The 20,123-nt window shown below is 52.4% G+C and overlaps 1 protein-coding gene across 1 annotated transcript; it reads left to right on the forward strand.

Annotated features, from left to right (window-relative positions):
• Positions 1–18,331, forward strand: RAB8A (RAB8A, member RAS oncogene family). Its single transcript, XM_090289856.1, has 8 exons — positions 1–167; positions 4,565–4,625; positions 6,466–6,526; positions 9,874–9,951; positions 11,367–11,456; positions 12,069–12,134; positions 13,561–13,611; positions 17,033–18,331. The coding sequence occupies exons 1-8, from the start codon at positions 44–46 to the stop codon at positions 17,123–17,125; spliced, it is 624 nt and encodes a 207-aa protein (XP_090145982.1). The 5' UTR covers positions 1–43; the 3' UTR covers positions 17,126–18,331.
• Positions 18,332–20,123: the final 1,792 nt, after the last annotated feature.

The following is a 20,123-nucleotide window of genomic DNA, read 5'->3' on the forward strand; positions in this document are numbered from 1 at the left end:
GGCGAGGCGCTGGCCGCACTTCCCGTCGGGGAAAGAGTGTAATATGGCGAAGACCTACGATTACCTGTTTAAGCTGCTGCTGATCGGGGACTCGGGGGTAGGGAAGACCTGTGTCCTGTTCCGCTTCTCCGAGGACGCCTTCAACTCCACTTTCATCTCCACCATAGGTAGCGGGGCCGGGGAGCGGCCGGGGTCGCCGGGGGCCCGGGCTGGGCGCGCCCTTGAGAGGCTGGGGCTGAAGAAGCAGCCGGACGGGATGGACCCAGGAGTCTGAGAGGGTCGAGGGGTTCGGAGAAGGGAAGAGCAGCGGCCTCTGCCGCCGTTCGTAGCTTCCTGGGCCATGGGGGAGGGGACCAAATGCCCATTTTGCAGATGAGGAGACTGAGGCCCCAACTCTCGGCCCGCTCTTCATATATGTCCAGGGCTGGGGTCTTGGCGCCCGCCATCTCGTTTAGCCCTCACAGCAGCTCTTGAAGTTGTTCTTTTAGGGTTGTCGTCTTGCAGAAATGAAACTGAGGCATGGGGAGTTGGCCGTGGGAAAGGGCCAATGACATTATTAAGAATTTACTGTGTGCCAGGTGCTGTATGTTCATTATCACACTGTCCAGTCCTCTATGTTAGGTCTGTTATGAGCCCATCTCGCAGATGAGGAATTTTAGGCGTTGGAAGGCTTGGGACTTGCCCAAGGTCATAGTCTGCAGGTGGCAGAGATGGGATTTGAGTCCATGTGTGCCTGATCCCAAAACTCAAAGCTCAGCCATCCCAGAAAGTGGGAGCACAAGACTGGTGCAGCTGATCCACCCTGGAGCCAGGACTCTAACCCACATCTCTTCTGCTCTTTCCTCTGAAATATACAGGAGTTAAGCCCCTTCTCCCCCATGGGTGAATTTCTTCTGGAAGGAGTGATGAGAGGGAATCCAGAGCCTTTCCCTTCCCTGCTTTCTATCCCACTTGGTCATAACAGTGGCAAGTGACAGCTGCCTTCCCTGGGACCTGTCATCCCCAAAGAGATGCTAGATAAAAGCTTCAGTGAGAAACCAAAATCAGCCACTGCCACAGACAGCCCTGACTTCCCTATCGCTAGGCCCAGGATGCCAGTTGTCACTTTGCAGAACAGCGTTTCCTGCAAAGCCAGCTCACATTGTGGTTGAACAAGAATGCCTTCTTGCTTTTCAGTTCTGATGGTCACAAAAGTGGAGCTGACTGCTCTCCATGCCACAAAAACAGCTATTGCCCATGTGGGAAGTTTTGACCTGGGTCCCAGTCACACCAGTCTATGCAGTCTTGCTGTGCAGTGGGAAAGCGGAAGAGCAGTTGCCAAGCCCAGGCATTGTTTCTGAATGGAGAAAGCCTAGGGAACAGGCTCTCCCTTAGGCCTGTGTAACTTGAACCCAATCAGGTTATCGTCTGAGCCCCACAATGGGCTGCTGATTGCTCTCCTTCAGGAGCTGCACTTTAGAAAATAAGTAGGTGCCAGGTGCAAAATAGAGGAAATCTTCATGCCTGATTTCCAGCTGCTGTTCACTCTTGAACAATCACTTCACTTTTCTGAGCCCTGTTTCTTCAGTTTAGGAGTGGTGCTCTCTGCCTGACTTTGTGCCCTGGGTAGTTGAGGATCAGAACTGTACAGTGAGTAGGGGGTTGTCGCCACTGCCTGGGGGTGTCTAGGGGAACCAGAGTGGTTCCTGTAGTGAAAGCATTCCTCCCCAGGGCACAGGTGTTTCTGATCCCTCCCCTCCACCACTCCAAGGTCAAACTTTAGGATAACCCTTGTGCCCTCACCAATCAGGAAGTGATGTTAACATCTGGCATACTACGGGTCACTCTCAACTCTTATCTCAGTTTCCCAGTATCTGAAACTTCCTGTTCAGCACAAGCACTAGTAAGATCAATTCAGAAGTGGGTTTTTTGTTTGGTTTCTGATTCTTGATGAGAAAATCCAGGTTGGCACTTAGGGTTGTGAGGGGCTGGCCTCCACTTGTGGAAGAGACCATGATTTGAGCAAAGTTACCTAGAAAGGTAGAGGTGGCACTTAAACCCAGGATCTCTCCCTCCCACTCCGTTTTCGCTTTCCTGCTAGTCTGTGTCTTCTAGGAAAGTTTAATTTACTCTGACCTTGAAGTTACAGCCTCATAATTCTTAGGCCTTGTAAAGTTTACACTTCCTAATTAAATTTGGCGTGTTAATAAAACCCAGGAGGAGAATACAGCAGAGTGATGTGGGGCTCTGCTGGTTGAGTGGTGCTTCTATGATTCCATAGGTCCTGGTGCACCTGTGATGGGGAAGTGAGTGTTTTAGGAAGGGGTGTTACTGGGCCACCTAGTCTTTAAATGCAACTTAATGCGTAAAGGGATTCTCCATTGACCCTGAATTTACTTCTGGGTTTGCTTTATAGATCAGGGATTAAGTGGCTGTTCGTTTTCAACCCAGATTACATTGTGCCAAAACCTCTTCTTGCAGCTTCATCGATTGTGGTATGAACTTGGCCCTGTGACTACTGGAATTAGTTCCCCCAGTCTGGCTCAGCGCCCCACCCCCACACACGTCTTTAGGACCCCATTCATTCATTTCTTCAGAGAGACAGATGACATAGGGGAAGGTGCTGTGTAATCCCTGCAGCACCATGTAGATTCCATTGCTCTTCAACCTTTCATTCAGTCATCTTTCCCTGACGCCTGCTACATGTCAGGTGTCCGCCATGGTATGGTGGCTGGAGAGATGACTTGGATGAATCTGAGGGAAGTGGAACTAGAACAAGGCCTTAGTTAAAGTGTGTGTGTGGGACTGGGCAGTTGGCTTCTAGAAAGTACATATTCAGCCCCTGACACGCTGTCACTGGATATGGGGCCATAAAACTTTTGCATCCCTGCCTTCCTGGAGCTTATGGTCTAGTGGACATAATTCAAGTGCAAGCTTATGTTCTGTGTGGTCCCCGGGAGAGATCCTGACATGGGCAGGGAAGGAATCAGCATCTCCATCTTGGGTTCCAAGGGTTCAAGTCGGGCCTGAGCCTCAAGGCTTCACAGGCAGAGAGTTAGAACAAACTCCCAGAGGCAGAGGCTGGCCAGTTCCCTTCACACAGGCCATTCAGAAAGGCAGGTTTTGCTCCTAACATTCATGGAGCGAATGACCAAATAGAGAGTGTCAGGGATGAGTGTATGAAAAAGAAAAAGCAGGTAGGGGAGACAGAATGAGGATGCTCAGGAAGGCTTCCCAGAGGAGGTGACTTGAACAGGGATCTGAGTGAAGAGAGAAGGGGAAAGCCAGGTGAGCATGGGAGGAAAGACCATTCCAAGGGAAGGAAGAGTAAGCTTAAAGGCCTGAGGCCACTGTATGCTTGGGGTGATTAGAAAAGAGCCACGTGGGCAGTGTGGCCAAGATGTGTCTGGAGAGGAGGGCATGAGCTGTGGGTGCTGAGAGGTGAGCAGGTTAGATAGCAACTTTTTTCACTTTATTCTGAAGCCAATGGCATGGTGGGACATGCTGGGAAGGTTTATTGGTGTTTTGCAATAGTTTTACCGAGATATAATTCACAAACCGTACAACTCACCCATTTAAGTGTACAGTTCGGTGACTTTTACTGTTCACAGAGTTGTGCAACCATCATCTCCGTTGACTCTAGGACATTTCATTGTGCCAAAAAAAAAACCCCAAACCCTTTAGTCACACCCCTACCCTACCCTCCAACTCCTGGGGCCCCATCTCTTCATTCCTCTCACAGCCCCTGGCAACTGCTCATCTCCTTTCTGTGTGTCAGCCCTTCGTTCCTGTTTGTGGCTGAGTAATATTACACTGTGCGGATGGGCCACATTTCGTTTATCCACTTATCCATTGGTAAACCCACTGGAAGGTTTGGGGCAGAGCTTAACTTTGTGAGGTGTTGAGTTTGTGTTTTTAGAAGCTGGGGAAGGGACTGAGGGAGCAATGGTGGGAGCCTGGAGAGTGACCGAGGAGGCTGAGAGGTCGCCCTGGTCCTGGGGAAAGGAGTGGGTAGGAAAGAGGAGGGTAGAGTCAGGAAGGCTTCTTGGGAGGTGACCTTAAAGCATCTCTTAAAGGAGAGGAGCATTTGCCAGGCTGGTAGGTGGACAGGGTGGGGACCACCACAGAGAAGAAACAGTATTTGCAAAAGCTTGAGGCCTACATGTATCAGGAACATCTTGGGGCCTGTTGCCCTGAGTGTCTGGAGGGCCAGGAGTGGGGTGGTGGGAAGAGTGGGGAAGTGAAGGGCTGCAAAGGGCTCCGCTGGGCCCACTCCTTGAGGCTGCCTTTTGGGGGAGGGAAGAGAGCAAGGCTTTGGCATCTGAGCTACCTAGCTTTGCCCACCAGCCCTGCCAGCTGCCAGATTCACTCGGGCAGCTCCTGTCCACCCTCTGAACCTCAGATTCCCCTTCCCTGAGAGGAGAAAGTTCTCCAGGGGCCTTCTGACTTGTTGAGATGTGTTCACGATCCTCTGTGCCCAGCGCTAGCTGTGGCAGCCATGCCCTGATAGACTGGCAGCACCCACCTCAGGTGCAGCTTGGGAATGGGCTGACAGTGATGTGCCTTTTTTCTTCTTCTCTTTCAGGAATTGACTTTAAAATTAGGACCATAGAGCTCGATGGCAAGAGAATTAAATTACAGATATGGTAAGAGCCATTGCCTTCTTCAGCACCTTCAGCAGGAGAATGCTACAAGCAGAAGCCCCTGGTGTCCCACTCCCTGTGGCCACAGCCTCCACGTCTTTGTGCCCAGCCTAGATGCTTTCTTCAGAAGCCTCATGAACTGTGCTCTGCTGGCTGCTAGGGAGTCTGTGTCAGCACCTTCCGGGGACGTAGCTGCAAGGCCCTGTCAGCTCATTGTTTCAGTGTGGGCACAGCCTGGTCTGGGTTTCAGAGTGGACTGCTGCCATTGAACTTGGAGAGCACCCTCTGTGCCTAGGTGTGCTGGAAGCTGCCAAGAGGGCGAGATACCCTGGCCAGCATTTCCTTCTGAGCCGGTCAGCTCACTGAGGAAGGCCTATGTTGCTTCCTCTTTTCTCTCCCGGGCATTCTAGGCCTCACTTACTAACATGCAGATCTGAAACCCCAGAACCCAAAATAAGCTGAGGCTGGGCCCAATGGTGAGACTCATTTCCATTCACTCACCTGAAGCTGACCTCTGTGCCACATAAAATTAGAGAATTGTGATTCCCTGGCACTGAGGCTGGGCTGCAGCCCACAGCTCTGGGAGCTTGGGCTGACCCCAGACGGTCAGATGTAGGGGAGCCTTGCCTTGCAGCCACATCACTTGCAGGGAAACATGAGCCCTGAGAAAAATAAAGTCATTTTTTGTAGGGTGGCACCATCCATTCAGCGTAGTAGAGTGCTTGTGGGTAGGAGTGTCGTGAGGCTGTAAAGCTGGTCCTTCCCCCTGCAGCTTGGTCCCCCTCATCTTCAAATCTCAGAGCATGGGCATCACCCCAGCTTGCTTCACAGTCCCCCTTTACTACAGTGGTGTTCGCCTCTGAATCTGATTGAGGCCTAAAACCTTGCCCATTCTACAGAGCTCCTGGTCTGCCAGCTCTAGCCACCTTGGAAGTCCCAAGCCATAAAAGTTCCTCCACTTGGAACTTGTGCTCCCCAGCAGCCTTGGTGCCCAAGTCCAAAGTGGCATTGTACCAGCAAGCAGAGTTTCGCTTTCCTTTCCTCCTGCCTTCCTGCTTCTGCTCTTATTAGCACTCTCAGTGGGGTTAGTGACTTTCTTAAAACTTCTAGACTCTAGGCCATGGTTAAAAACAAGATGATTAACCACAAATGTCGCATGTTATCGGTGTCTGAAAGTCAGCTTAGCACTGCATGAGGCTGAGTGTAGGCCTACAGAGCCCTCCCAGGGTGGTGGGTGCAGAGTCACAGGAGGAACCTTGGGCCCAGAGACAAAAGACATTGTCCTGGCTCTGCCACTGATCTGTTAAATCACCCTTAAGCCAAGGACTGAATGCCCTCCATGCCAGGAGCTGAGCTGGGCACAGGCCTGTCTTACCCAGCTATCTCCTCCACACCGATGAGAAAGGACTTTCTCCCTGGCCTCCACTGAGGTGGTGTGGTAGTGCTTCCTGAGTCGCCACTGAGGTCACCCAGCTCAGCCCGCCAGTGAGGGCTCTGTTCCCATGCTGCGTGACTAGCGCCTTTCACACTTGTGGTCCCAGACTTTCACAGATAATAACATCTGACTGTGGCCCTTCTGTGACCTAGGAATTCAGGGGTGAGTCCCAGGAAGCAGAGGTGCCGAAGTGGTGGCTTTGCCACGTCCCCACTTGGGAAACATTCAGCATGTTCTTAACCCATCTGAGCCACAGTCTCCTATGTAAGAATAGGGAAAGCAAGGAGTGCTGCCCACAGCAGGACAATGAGTCAGTTGACTCGTGAGAAAGCCAGGCGTCCACCCCTGCTAAATGCCCTTTGTTCCCACTACGACAGTGTCACTAATATCCCTTTTCCTTGTCTTTAGGGACACAGCTGGCCAGGAACGGTTTCGGACGATCACAACAGCCTACTATAGGGGTGCAATGGTATGGATTGATGTTTATTGTTTTTAAATCAAAGTGGAAGTTGCTACTTGGCCATTTCTGAGGAGCCCTATGTTTTGGCTCCTTGGGGGTTCCTGGTCCTGGGTTAGTTTTAGGAAAAGGTTGTGCGCTCCTCCCCCATATACATTCATCACCTCCTTGCTTCAGAGACAATGCAGGGTTTAAGGAAACCTAATTCTTAGAGAATGAAGGAAGATGCAGGAAGCCGGTTCTTCCAGGTGAGGTTAGTGAAATCAGAGACGGCATGCCCCAACACTTAGTATTTTCATTTGGCCCACGTCAGTCTATGGAATTGCTACCAAAAACTTGAAGATGGTCCAAAAGCTGACTTGCTCTGGGCCATTGGCCGTTACATTCATTGCCTGGGCTTGATGTGGGGTGACGTAATCAGAAGACTGGTTCATCATCCCTCAAATATTTTTACTGAGTGCCTTTTCCAGGCCAGGCTTGAACTGGATGCAGGGGGAGACCTGGGATGGGCTTGGGTCCTGCCCATGAGGGCCCTGACCATGTCATACATGTGTGAGGTATGTACAAAGCCGGGCAGTTGGGCCAGAGGGAGCGGACGTAGATCCCCGGGACCTGTCTCATCATCCTAGGTCACCCTCTGAACTCCGTCTCCTTACTTGCAAAGTGGAACAGGGAATAAGCAGCTGGGAGGATAGATGGCCATCTCCTCATTTCCAGATCCCACCACACCCTACCCTTTCCATGGCGCACCCTGTCATTTAATTGTATAGACTCCTGTGTCCTCCACCAGGCTATAGACTCCATGAGGGCAGGACCAGGTCTTGGTCGCTACCAAATGCCCTGTGCCTGGGACTATGCTGAGTCTGTGGCGGGAGCTCAGGAAATGCTGTGGCCTACAGAAATGAATGGAGGCATTAAGTATTTAGAATGTCCACACAGTGTCTGAAACTTAATAGAAACTCAATCACAAGGATTGCAACCTTAGCTCTCCTCATTAAAATTAATTTACTAATTGTCCCCTCACCTGGCTCTGCTCTGTTGAGGCGGGGACATCAGGGCACTGGGGTTCTGGGGGAGTTTCTGCCATGTAGCCTCAGGTAGGTCATTTCCTTCTCTAGGCTGGAAGAGCGTCCTTCCTGCCCCCTTCACAAAACCCTTCCCTATGCCAGGCACTGGGCTCAAATCTTGGCCATAATTCCCTGATTCCTCCAAGTGTGGGTGCCACGGTTACCCCATTATACAGATGAGGAAGCTGAGGCTTGGCACCCTTGCATGTCCTGCTTAAGTTCATGCAGAGAGTACATAGCTGGGCCAGTCCTAGCATGCTCTTTCCAGTGCCCACATCTCCAGGCCACCCCTGACCATTGTGACATTGAGACTTGTGATCTTCCTGGGCCTGCACTAATCCATATAGAAGCCACTAGCCACATGGGGCTGTTTGAATTTAAATCTGTTAAAATAGGCAGTCCAGCTCCATAGTCTCTTCAGCTACATTTCAGGTGCCCCAGAGCTGTGCTTGGCCAACAGTGACCTCACAGGACAGTGCAGAGAACATTGCCACCATTGCTGCCCCATCATCCTTTCTTTCTGTGTGGTACTAGACCATGGGGTCTCAAAAATGGGAGCATTGGATGTCCCATTTTGAGCTTATAAACAGCCATGGGGAGCTGTGACCAGAGAGGGGCCAGGAGAATGTCACTGGGTGCCCCAAAAGGAGTTTCAGGGAGGACCTGGAATAGGGTGACACCATGTTTTCCAGGTACTGCTGTTTTCTGATAGAGAGCTCTATCCACTGCCCTCTTCACCCCTGCCCCCTAACCTATAGGTAAAAACCCAGGACCTTGGAATCTTGGCACATGGTACCAACTTAGTGGTAGCAGTGAGAATCCTAGGCCAGCTGAGGGGCCAGTCCCTGCATAAAGGGCTGGAAAGGCCTCACAGCCCTGTGGCATTCTTGCCCCTGATGACCAGAGTGCAGCTGCTGGGCAGAGAGACCCCTACTATGCTCAGCTCACGGAGTCCGCCTACCAGTGTCTTCCGCTTGTGCTGACCTGGGCTGGGCGAGGCGGACGTCAAGTCCACCAAAACCCTCTCCAAGGCCTGTCAGCAGTGTCTGTTCACTTCCCCAGGAGACCCTGACTGAGGGCCCTAGATGGGATTTTTGAAGGGCTGTGGCTGTGGCAGGATGGAAGGCCACTGTGCATATCCTTAAGGTCACAGTGGGGGTTTGGAAGTGCTGTGGCTTTTTTGCCCTGCCTCTGTGGTCCTGTCACACACCTCATCCCCGAGGTTCTCTGCCCAGTGCACCCAGCTGGTGCTCTTACGCTGCAGACTCAGGTGGCCTCAGAGCCCAGGTCTTGGCTACACCAGAGGTTGTGGGTGCAGGGCTGGGCCCTGGAGCGGACAGTGAGGGAACAGAGCAAGCCGGACCTGGGCAGGAGAGCTGAGGCCGGTGGCTCAGAGGCCAGGTGCTAAGCTACATTGGGACATTGCCATGGCACTGCAGGCTGGTTGGCCATGGGCACCTCTCAAGATGTCTGGGGCCACGTGGGGACCACCCAGAGGTGGCCCTGAGCAGTGCTTGGTCCTGGGGAAGGCCCAGAGCCTCCTTCAGGCTTGCCCCACCTGGGCTTGAATCTTAAAGGTCATTTCTCTCTGTACCTTAGTTTCCCTCTAACAAAAGGGGATATTTGCCCCTGGCTGTGATGGTGAGATCATGGGCTCAGGTGGAGGCAGGGTTTACTCTGTGGCTCTCTGGGGACCCATGGACCATACCCAGTCACTCACACATTGGTTGTGGAACCACTGGGCCTTGGAGCTGCCAGCCCCCACGCTGGTGGGGTAGCTGGAAGGCACAAGGGTGTTAGGATCAGACCACCCAGGGTTCAGACCCCAGTTGTGCCCTTTACTCTCCTGTGGGACCAGAGACAGGGACCTAGCCCTGTCACGCCACCTCCTCAGTTTCCCCATCTGCCAATGGGGGATGTTGGGACCACCTGATCTGGGCCTGCACAGTAAGGCTTCAGGGTGACCTCACTGCCTGGCACATAGGAGGTGCCAGGTGTGGGGCAAGGCTGGGGCACCCAGAGGATGCGGCATTGGCTGAACCCGGGAGTTGAATTGGGCCAGAGCAGGGGGGTGAGTGAGAATGTGGAGGAAGCCAAGCACAGTGGACCGAAGGGGTAGGACTGGAGCCTGGAAGACCAGGGATAGGCTGGTGTTGGAGCCTAGCAGAGGAAGAGAGGAGGCAGTTGTGGGGGCAAGGGTCATGTCAAGGTTCCTGCTGCCCCCCTTGATGGATCTCCCCCTCAGGGAGCTCTCAGCTTGTCCAGAGCATATCTCTGTCCCCCCTTGCTCAGGGCATCATGCTGGTCTATGACATCACCAATGAGAAGTCCTTTGACAACATCCGGAACTGGATTCGGAACATTGAGGAGGTAAGGCCTGAGGGCGCTGTCCGCAAATGGAAACTTCCCACCTGTCCTCTCCTCAGTTCTCACCCTGGAGTCCCTGGTTTACAGATGAGATCACTGAGGCACAGAGACACCCACAAGGAACTTGTCCAGAGTGGGAACAGGAACCCAGGCGGTTTGCCCTGGAGACCATGCTGGCCTAGGCCTGGTCACGGAGTGTCTCGAGTTCCCATTACCCCATCTGGGCTGTTTGGTGTGGTGCTCTCTAGAAAAGGAAGGCTCTAGAATAGGTGTGACCCTTGTGTTTGGAGGGTGTAGTGAGAAGCTGTATCAGCTGTACTTTGAGCTCCAGCAGAGGAGGTGTGAGCTGGTGTGAGCTCCCTGTGTTCAGGCCAGCAGCACTCAAACCACAGTTGGCTCAAAGGAGACCTTGAACCATGAAGGGAGGAGAAAGTGGTCAGCCCCAGCTCCCCGTCCCAAAGTCAGTGTTGTCATCTTCCTGCTCCCCAAAGAGCTTATCTCACTCCAAAGCTTTCTTGGGCAGAGGTGTTTGCAGCTTTTGATGACTCACCAGGTCAGACGGGGGGCAGGGGTCTGAGGTGTGGCCAGAGGACTTTCCCCCTCCTGGCAGCCACAGCAGCAGGTCACTCACTGCCAGCCCCGGGGTGATGAGCAGTTGCACTGGGCTGCCTCCCATCAACTCCACATCTGCTGCCAGTAGGCTGTGCCTGGCTGAGAAGAAAAGCTACCCATGCTCATGGTGGCCTTTGTGGAAGCTCTGGTTCTGGCCAGTGGGCGAGAGGGCCTTCCAGTTGGCAGGAAGTTAGGCAGGGGGCAATGTAGGGCATTTTAGTGAGCTCAGGTCTGAGCTGCAGCAAGGAGAGGGTCCTATTCAGTGCCTCGGGCCTTCAGGAAGCCAGGACTGCTGGACTGAGGAATGGGCTGGGTGGGACAGAGGTGCTGTTTTCAGGTGTGAAGGCAGAGTTAAGGGAATGCTAAGTGATGGCAGAGCACCCAGGGCTGCCATCACCCCAGGCATGGCCCAGTTCCAGAGCCCAAAGAGAGTGAGTTAGAGCAAGGCAGAAGCTTCCAGAACAGCAGCTGGGGCTCCCAGTAGAGGAGCCAGGGAGGGAAAGAGGGAGCTGAGCAGGGGTACCTCCCATAGACCCCACCAGGAGCCCAGGGACAGACACAGGACCCTGATTGATACAGCCCATAGAGAAGCCACTCTCAGCAGCCAGAGCTGTGGACCTCACCCTGGTGTTGGCTGTGTGACAAGGGAGAGGCCACTCGGCCTCTCTGAGCTTCAGCTTGTCATCTGGACAAGAGTGTGCCAGCAGTCCTGACCCACCACTCTGATATCGGGGGTCAGACCACAAATTGGCCTGTGGACCAGTCTCACTGCACCTCTCACCTCCCCTATCTGTCCTCTCCCGCAGCATGCCTCTGCAGATGTTGAAAAGATGATACTTGGAAACAAATGTGACGTGAATGACAAGAGACAAGTGTCCAAGGAACGGGGAGAGAAGGTGGGCATGGTGGCCAGTTTGGGCCTAGCACTGCCAGGCACCTCAGGGCAGACGGACCTCGGGATTTTGGGGTTCTCTGCATGGAGGCCAGCCCTTCTGTGCCCCAGAGGGTTCCCTGATTGCTTGCTAAACCCCTCAGAATATTCATGAGCATATTCTGAGGATGACCTACCATCCTCGCTTGTCCAAGACTGGGACAGGTGGTTCCAGGACACAGGACTTTGCGAGGCCAAAGGGGATAAGTTGGTCACTACAGTGGGGCATGTGCCATGGGAGGAGAGGGTGGGAAGCACGTGTGCCCATCTAGGCTTCAGGCTGAAGACTGGGAGCAGTGGGGGCTTCTAGGCTGTGCTATATATAGTCCTACATGGCATCTTCTGGGAACCCATTAAGGCCACTGGGAGCAGAGGATGGAGCCATGGTTTGAGCCAGGCCCCCTCTACCCTCCTGCCAGGGACAGTCACCGCCTGCTGTCCACTGGTGACTCCAGGGAGCAGATCCACAGCACCCAGCCCATTCCCCCATTGGAGTTCCCCCCTTAGGGTTCTTCCTGGGGGTCAGGGACACCTGGTGGCTAACATATGTGCATATATGTGTCTCCTTTCCTCACAGCTGGCCCTGGACTATGGAATCAAGTTCATGGAGACCAGTGCAAAGGCCAACATCAACGTGGAGAACGTGAGTCCCAGGCCCACAGCACCAGCCACTTCAGGCTGAGGGTCAGGCTACAAGCTCCGGAGAGACTGCCACAGTCTGGCCCTTGGCTATGGGCTGCCTTGTTGCCCATCTGACGAAGAGGCAGTTCTGGGCAGGGCCATTTGTCAGGCCCCTTGATATGCCCAGCTGGCCCCTTCCCCCTGATGTCAGCAGGTGCAGGCCACGGCTGAGCACCAAGGACATTATTTCATTGGCTCTTGGGAGCCCTGGGAAGCAGACAGGGTTTTGCAGATGGTGAAACTGAGTCCCAGTTGGCTGACACCCAGGCCCAGTTTCGGGTAGGTGCTCTGGGCCATGCCACCCACACAGACAGGTCCTGGTCACAAGCCCAGACAGAGTAGGGAGCCCTGGCCAACCCTTGGTCCAGGCCACCCTGTCCCCTACACAGACAATGCCAGCCTTGCAGCTGACCTGCCTTCCCCTTCATCCCACCACCACATTGATTTTTTGAAAATGGGTCATTCACATCACTCCCAACTTCAGTCCCCTGTGCCTGGCTTGGAAGGCCTTTGCCATCAGGCCCCAGCTGTTTGTGCAGCCCATGGATCAGGCCTCACCCACTGTTCTCCATCTCCATCTTAGGCCAACTCCAGGCCTTCACTTATGGTCCCTTACATCGCACCCCATTTTCCATCAGGGCCTAGCCCAGTCCTTAGACCCTTAGCGCACCACTTTGGATTCCCAGCACCCCTATCCCCGCTCCACGACAGAACTTCCACGTCACATAGGTGTTTGCTGAGACACTTCCCCTGCCACCAAACCAGGAGCCTCTCAAGTGCAAGTGCTGAGATCAGATCATTTCTGCATGAGGCCCAGGGGCTAGAGTGTGGTTTATGAGTGTTCACCAGAAGGGCAGACGAGGGAAGGGAGAATGGGTTAGGAGGCTGCAACTGAGGCAGCAGCCTGGGGTCAGGCCAGCTGGAGCCTTCGTCACCCCTGGAAGGCAGCCCTTTCACCCCGTCCCAGCCCTTCCAGGCCTCTTTGTCAGGTGAGGACCCAAATTGAAGCTTGTTTGGCTCATCTTTCTCTCTGCTCTGCCCCTGACCATCAGAAAGAGGGCAAAGCAGGCAGGCAGAGCACAGGCGTCAAGGACGGGTTCTCCTCTTGGATCCTCCCTGATTGGTCAATTAACCTCTGGATGCCTCTGGACCAGGTGACTGGTCCCTCTGAGCCTCAGTTTCCTCCCTCACCAAGGGTGATTTACCTCCCATGGTCGTTGGCTCAGGGGAGGTGGTGGTCTTGGCAGGTGGGGGTAGGAGATGGAGCTGGACAGGTGAGACACCCACCCCGCTGGCCCACCATACCCATTCCACAGTGGCAGGCAGGAACCAGCCAACCCCTATCTGCTTCCTGCTGATGGAGCATTAACAGTGTGCTTTATCCATAGGCATTTTTCACTCTCGCCAGAGACATCAAAGCAAAAATGGACAAAAAATTGGTGAGTTTGTGTCCTTGATCCCTGATGGTTGCCTATTGGAGCCTGCCGTTTTCCCCCTTAGTGGTGTGACTGAACCCTGGCAGATCCTATGTTTCAGGGCCCAGCTGGACCCGGTAGGGCATGGCTGGGAAGGGTGAAGAGGTAGCAGGTGTAACTGGGTCATGGGCTCCCAGGCGTGCTCGTGGGCTCTGCTGTTCCTCTGTGGCCCAGAGCTGCTCGGCTGCAGGCTGTCCAGGCAGACGAGGTGCTGCCTGCTGAGTGCACTGGCTCGCAGGGGACACATGGCCTTTTCCATCCTGCTCTGGAGATGACAGCCCCCAGCATACCTGTCCTGATGAGTCTGGCAGATTGGTAGCTTTATTCCCCCGCCAGCCCCAAATTCTTCAGGTTGTAATGGCTCTATTACCTTTCAGGTCCCGGGGCTGTCAAACCTCCAGGACGTCCTCCCTGAGTCCTAGACGTCCACCCTTGCATTGGTTTCTGGCTTTTTTGCTCACCACATGCATTTCCTAGTCCCTCATAGTCAGCGCCATTAGTGCTGACTCAGTCGAGTCTGAAAGCTCAGCTGTACTTCGGGTGTGTTTAGCATCTCAGTTCTGTCGTGAGTGTTGCCTGGGAGCCTCGTTCAGTGACCCCTCTTTCCCGGCTTGGTGACGCCCCCCCAGCACTCTACTTGTGGCTCGGTTAGGTCTCGTCACACAAGAGCGCGCATACTCATAACACAAAATGCCATGCAAGTCAGTCACACCGGATTTAAAACGAATGTATTTTCGTAATTCTAAGATTCATGAATTGAATGGTGAGGCACAAGATGGATTTAATAGCAGCTCTTTGGCCAAAACGGAAAACAGTTCACGTAAAGCAACATCCTTTTCTCACAGAAATTTTCTTACCACTGTGATTTTCTTTTCCCTGAGTACAGTGGTCCAGTTTTGATTCTTAATGCTCCTTCAGACTCCCTTTTGCCCTCTGGCAGTTAGGCCGAGCATTGCAGTGACACTACCCGTGCTTTTGATACTGGCCTGGTGACTGCATCCAGGATGGGCCACAGCCTAGTAGGGCGCAGTGTACGGGCGCTGGTCCGCAGCCATAATCCTTGCGATTTCTCTTTGTCTTTACGGAATCGCAAATCACTGACAGTTACATTTCTGCCCATTTCCTGCCATCTGTGTTTATGTGTAGTGTTGCAGCCGCATGCCATTTTATATCTGTCTCATGTCTGACACACAACATTGTGTAAGTTTCAGGTGTACAACGTTAGCTCCATACTTTAATATATGGCAATATGACCATCATGGTAGTGTTAGTTGACATCTCCATCACGGTACGCAATTATTATTTCTTTTTCTTTTCTTTTTTGCATTGAAAACAAGGCCTAGTGTCTTAGAAACGGAAATTTAAAGTATAATATTTTTTACTCTAATTACAGTGCTCTCCATTAGATTCCCTAGGACTTGTTTACCTACTCGTTGCAAGTTCACATTTATCTTTTTCATTACTTGTGCAGCTAGCTCTGCCCACCCATGTCTTCTCTCTTGAAAGTGTCACGGGAAGCCGGGCTCTGCTGGTGCCCACCCGCCTCCCAGACCTCTGGCCCCCTCCCCCTCAGCACAACTCAGTGCTTCTCCATGCACTGAGAGCAGACTCCACACACTGCCAGAGCGGGCCTTGTGCTCTGGCTGTTGCCACGTGCTTCACCTTGTCACCCTGCTGTTTCCCTGCTGGCTGCTGTGCACCAGCCATGCTGGTCTTTTCTTGTTCTTGGAGCACCCTGCGGGGTAGTTTCCTAAGGCTGCCATAACAAACTTTGCAGCTTACACCACACACAGTCATTATCCTCATGTCCGGGAGGTCAGGAGTCTGAAATGGGTCTCACCAGGCTCAAATCAGAGTGTCAGCAGGGCCTAAGTCATTTCTGGAGGCTCAGAATCCATTTCGTTGCCTGGCAGCTTCTGGAGGGCACTGCATCCCAAGTCTTAGAACCACTTCTCCGTTTTCACAACCAGCCACTCAGCAGCTCTCTGACCCCACTTTCTTTCTTTTCCTTCCTCACCTCTTTCTTGGACCACAGCTGAGATTTCTCTGCGTTTGAGGATTCACAGGATTAGATGGGACTCACTTGAATAATCCAGCATGCTCTCCCCATCTCATCTTAGTCATATATGCAAAGTCCCTCTTGCCACGTCAGGTGCCATACTCACAGGTTCCAGGGATTAGGGTGCAGACATCTTTGGGGGCCATTACTTTGCTGACCATGTGAACTGTCCCTGGTCTCACTTCCTCACTCCATGAGGTCTCTGGCATCTTCAACAGAGCACTCCCACTCCCTTGCCCTGCCTTTTCTCATTCCTCCCCATGGTGAGAAATCACTTTTTTGTGTACCCGCATACAGTGTGAGCTTCCCAAGGCAGGGGCTCTTACTTGCCACTGCATGCCCAGTGCCCACAAAAATGCCTGACACAGCATAGGCATTCAAGAGTTAGTTAAGTAAATTCAGGTTTTACTTAAGAGCTGAAAGATGACAAAGAATTAGTTAAAGAAAAGGGGGCTGAACCTTTCCAAACAGGGTGACATGGGAGAAAATAGGATTTCCATTCTCAGAGTTGGCAGGGGCCAGATCAGAGAGGCTTCGAATGCTGGGCGACAGGTTTGGGGCAGTCCTTCTGAAAACAGTTGGGGGTTCTGGTGTGTTTTCAGTGAGGCTCAAGTGGACAAAGGTAGGGTTTCTGGTTTATATCACCTGCAGCAGAGTGGAAGGTGGACCTGGGGAGAAGTGATAAGCCAGAGGCTTAGCACAGAGACATGGAGACCACCCAGGTGTGAGTGGTGTTGGGACCTTTAATTCAGTGCCCCAAGGCCCCCAAACTCCCAGGGAGAAAGTGTGCTGCTCCTTGGATGCCTCACTGGTAGGGATAGAAAGAGGGAGGGAAGGGTGGATGAACAGAGAGAAAGAAATAAGAGTGAGATGGGTGAATAAATGGAAAGGTGTTGGGAAAAATAGGTGAATAAGTAAAAGATGACAGGTTGGAAGGATTGGTGGGTATTTGAAAAAACTGCATCTGGATTTGTGGAAGTGACAGTTGGATAGATGATTGAGGGAAAGGGATGGTTGGATGGATAAATGGATGGAAGGGAATGGGCAGATGTATGGCTGATAGGAAGGGGATCGGTGGATAGAAGGAAGAGAACAGACAGGTGGTTAGTTTGAAGGGGAAGGAAGAAACAAGATGGATATATGGGTGGTGGGAAGGGGGATGGATTCGTTGATGGTTGGTTGAAGGTGACGGATAGTTGGATGGAAGAGGATGGGTGGTTGGGAGGGGACGGGTAGACTTGCAGATGGATGGTTGGTCAATTGATCGGTTAAGAGGCTTAATGCTGATGCTCAGCCATAACCTCAGAAAATCTCTTGTGACTTCAGGAAGGCAACAGCCCCCAAGGGAGCAACCAGGGAGTCAAAATCACACCAGACCAGCAGAAGAAGACCAGCTTTTTCCGATGTGTTCTTCTGTGACGAACGCCGCCTTACTCTGAGCCTTGCTCAACCGAGCTGACTGTGCCTGTCCTGAGTGAGCCCCTCACACTGCTGGGGCCCTCCCCCCTCCAACGCCCTGTCGCGGCCACCGGGCCCAGGGCCACCAGAACACAATTGAGAAATTGTTTATTTTAGTAACTGTCTGATCTTTTTCAACTTTGGAAATGGAATAAGTTAAGGATTTGCTATTTTTCCTGCGAGGTCCGCCAAACTGGCCCATGCACTGTGTACCTGGAGAGAAAGATGGAGATGACCTGACCGTCAGCAGTGACCAGCACAGTGGGCCTCCATCTCTGGGGTGTGACATAACTAAGATCCCACCGCAAAGCCTGTCTACATCTCCCACCACAGAAGCGAGGTCCCCAGAGGCCATTGATGGTTCCAGGAGTGCTGTGCTTTGCACCCACAGTGAGGTGACCCACACCAGGCCCAGGAAGCGTCCGTCGACATGTCTGACTCCCACTTTCACCTTTTCCTCTGTTTTGGACAAGTGACAAAAACTGTTATGTTTCTTTTTCTCCCTCCCTCTCTTTTTTTGACTCATACCAAAGGGAAGCACAAATTAAGGAAATCCTGTGTAAAGCATTCAGAAGGGAAGAGGAGTGGAGGGGCCTTTCCTGTTCACACCAGGTTTCTGTCTGCAGTCCCTGTCTGATCACCGAGGGGACACCATGCATCCCATGGGTGACTCTGAAAGCTCAACCACACACCGTTCACCCACAATTAGGGCGCCTGCGCCTTAGCCCCCAAACAGCCCCTACTTCTGTTCGTCCTCCCACAGTCTCCAAATCATATGTTCTTTCTAGCTGAGATGTTTATTTGTCCAGATCTGTAGTGCCATGAAGTAATTCCATCTCTGATTTCCAGTGGCAGACCCAGGTGACTGGGGACACATGCACACCTGTGGCTGGGTGTGACCGAGAGCATGAAGCATCCCTGGCAACAGACTGACCACAGAGCTGTCTGGGCTGGTTTTAGCTGCTGTCATTGGTTCTGTTTTGACAGCTCTGCCTTCCTGTAGAGAGTGTGCAATTGGGACCAGATCACTGTGTCCAGGGGTGTCACTAGGGAGCCTTTGTATTTCTTTTTCTTACCCCACCCCCACCCCCACCCCAAGCTGCTGCCCACCTAAGCCATTGGCATCGTAATTTCTTTTTTGAATTAAAAACCAATGTACCAGCCATAGTCTGCTGTTCCCTGGAGTCTCTTAACATGTTCTGTTTACATCAATAAACACACTTAAGGAAAACAACAAATTAAAGCTCATTTTAGAGTTCACAAGTTTTGATATCCACAGTTAACCTGTAGGTAGACAGGTAGGGCCAGGCATTAGGTGGTGGGTTTGCAGAACACCTGTTATTTAAAAACCCCAGGCCAGCTGGGGCCGCTGATCTGGACAGGATCAAAGTAGAGGTGGTGTCCACCCCAGGCTCTGAGGAGATGACACCATTATCGAGAGACTGAGAAACTTAAGCTTCCTGCCCCCACCCAGCTCTGCCTCCACCCACAGGAAAACAGGGCGCTCTATTCTCAGCACTTTGGATTTACCATGTCCCATATGGGCCTGCTTGGTCAGTACTAGACCCCATGGTGCCACCAGATTCTCTCATCTTGGTCTCTGTTGGTGTCCATTTACCATGTTGGAAATTTAGCTCTGAGACCCCTTTCTCACCTGTCAGGAGCACCCCCTGCCCCCATGCCTGAGGTCCTGAGTCCTCTGGCTTCTGGCACATGACTTTGCCACCATCGCCTCTTCTCCAGGCTGTCCCCAGTGGGTTTCTTCTACTCTTTTGGGGTCCCCAAGACTACCCCCTGGTCAGTGGGTCACTGGGACTCAGATAGAGTAATGTATTACAGCCCAAGGATACAGGAAAACAGGCTCAGGGAAATGCCTGGAGCCATGTCCAGAGGACACCAGGCGCAAACTTCCAGGAGTCCTCTCCACATAGGGTCACACTTAATTCCTCCATCTCCAAGCTGTGACAAGTCATGAAGTGTGCCAGGGCACTCCTTGGAGGTTGTACCCAGGGTGGTTTTTATTTATTGGTGTTTAATTGATTTTAGGGAGAAAGAAACAGATCTGTTATACTTATGCATTCATTGGTTGAATTTTGTATGTGCCCTGACGGGGAATCAAACCTGCAACCCTGATGTATCAGGATGACATTCTAACCAACTGAGTAACCCAGCCAGGGCCCAGCACCCAGGGTTTTATTGGGGCTGGTTACATCGGCACCTCTGCCTGGCATGCACCAGCAATTTCAGCAACTTGGAAAGAAACCAGGCGTTCAGCTAAACCACATCATTTGTACAATGCAAACATTTAGGTATTATGAGCCACTCCTCACATAGGGAAGGTTTTATTTCAGCCTAGGGAACTTGACCACCAAGTTCCTGAATGCCAACCAATGGCCAGCCTGGCGAGCAGGTCCAGCCTAGACTCCAATCTGAGCTCCAGACCCCCATGTTCACTTGCCTGTTGTCTATTCCAATTCAGATGTCTGATCACCACAAACGTAACAGCCAAGAAAGGGCTCTTACTTTGTCCTCCATCCTCCATGGTGCCCTGTTATGCCCCTGCCCCCTTCCCACATTGTGGCCATTACCCCCTGGACCTCTGTTCCAGCCTTCCCTTTGTCCTTTAGTGTGTTTTCAAAGTATCCTTGAGAGATAGAAGTCAGTCCTGGCTGGGTACTCATTAGGTTAGAGTGTCGTCCTGATACTCCAAGGTTGTGGGTTTGATCCCTGCTCAGGGAACATAGAAGAATTAACCAATGAATGCATAAATAAGTGGAACAACAAGTTAGTATTTCTCTAACTCTTAAATTTAAAAAAAAGAGAAATAGAAATCAGGTGGTGTCACACCCAACTCACCTTCCACTATGGGCCACAAGCTCCTGCATGCTGTGGTCCTGCCCATCTCTTCCCTTTTCTCTGCCACCCTCCCCTGGCTCACCTCACCCCAGTCCCTGTACTG

Source organism: Furipterus horrens, unplaced genomic scaffold (genome assembly GCF_987537825.1).
Source record: "Furipterus horrens unplaced genomic scaffold, mFurHor1.1.pri manual_scaffold_10, whole genome shotgun sequence".
NCBI classification, from domain to species: Eukaryota; Metazoa; Chordata; class Mammalia; order Chiroptera; family Furipteridae; genus Furipterus; species Furipterus horrens.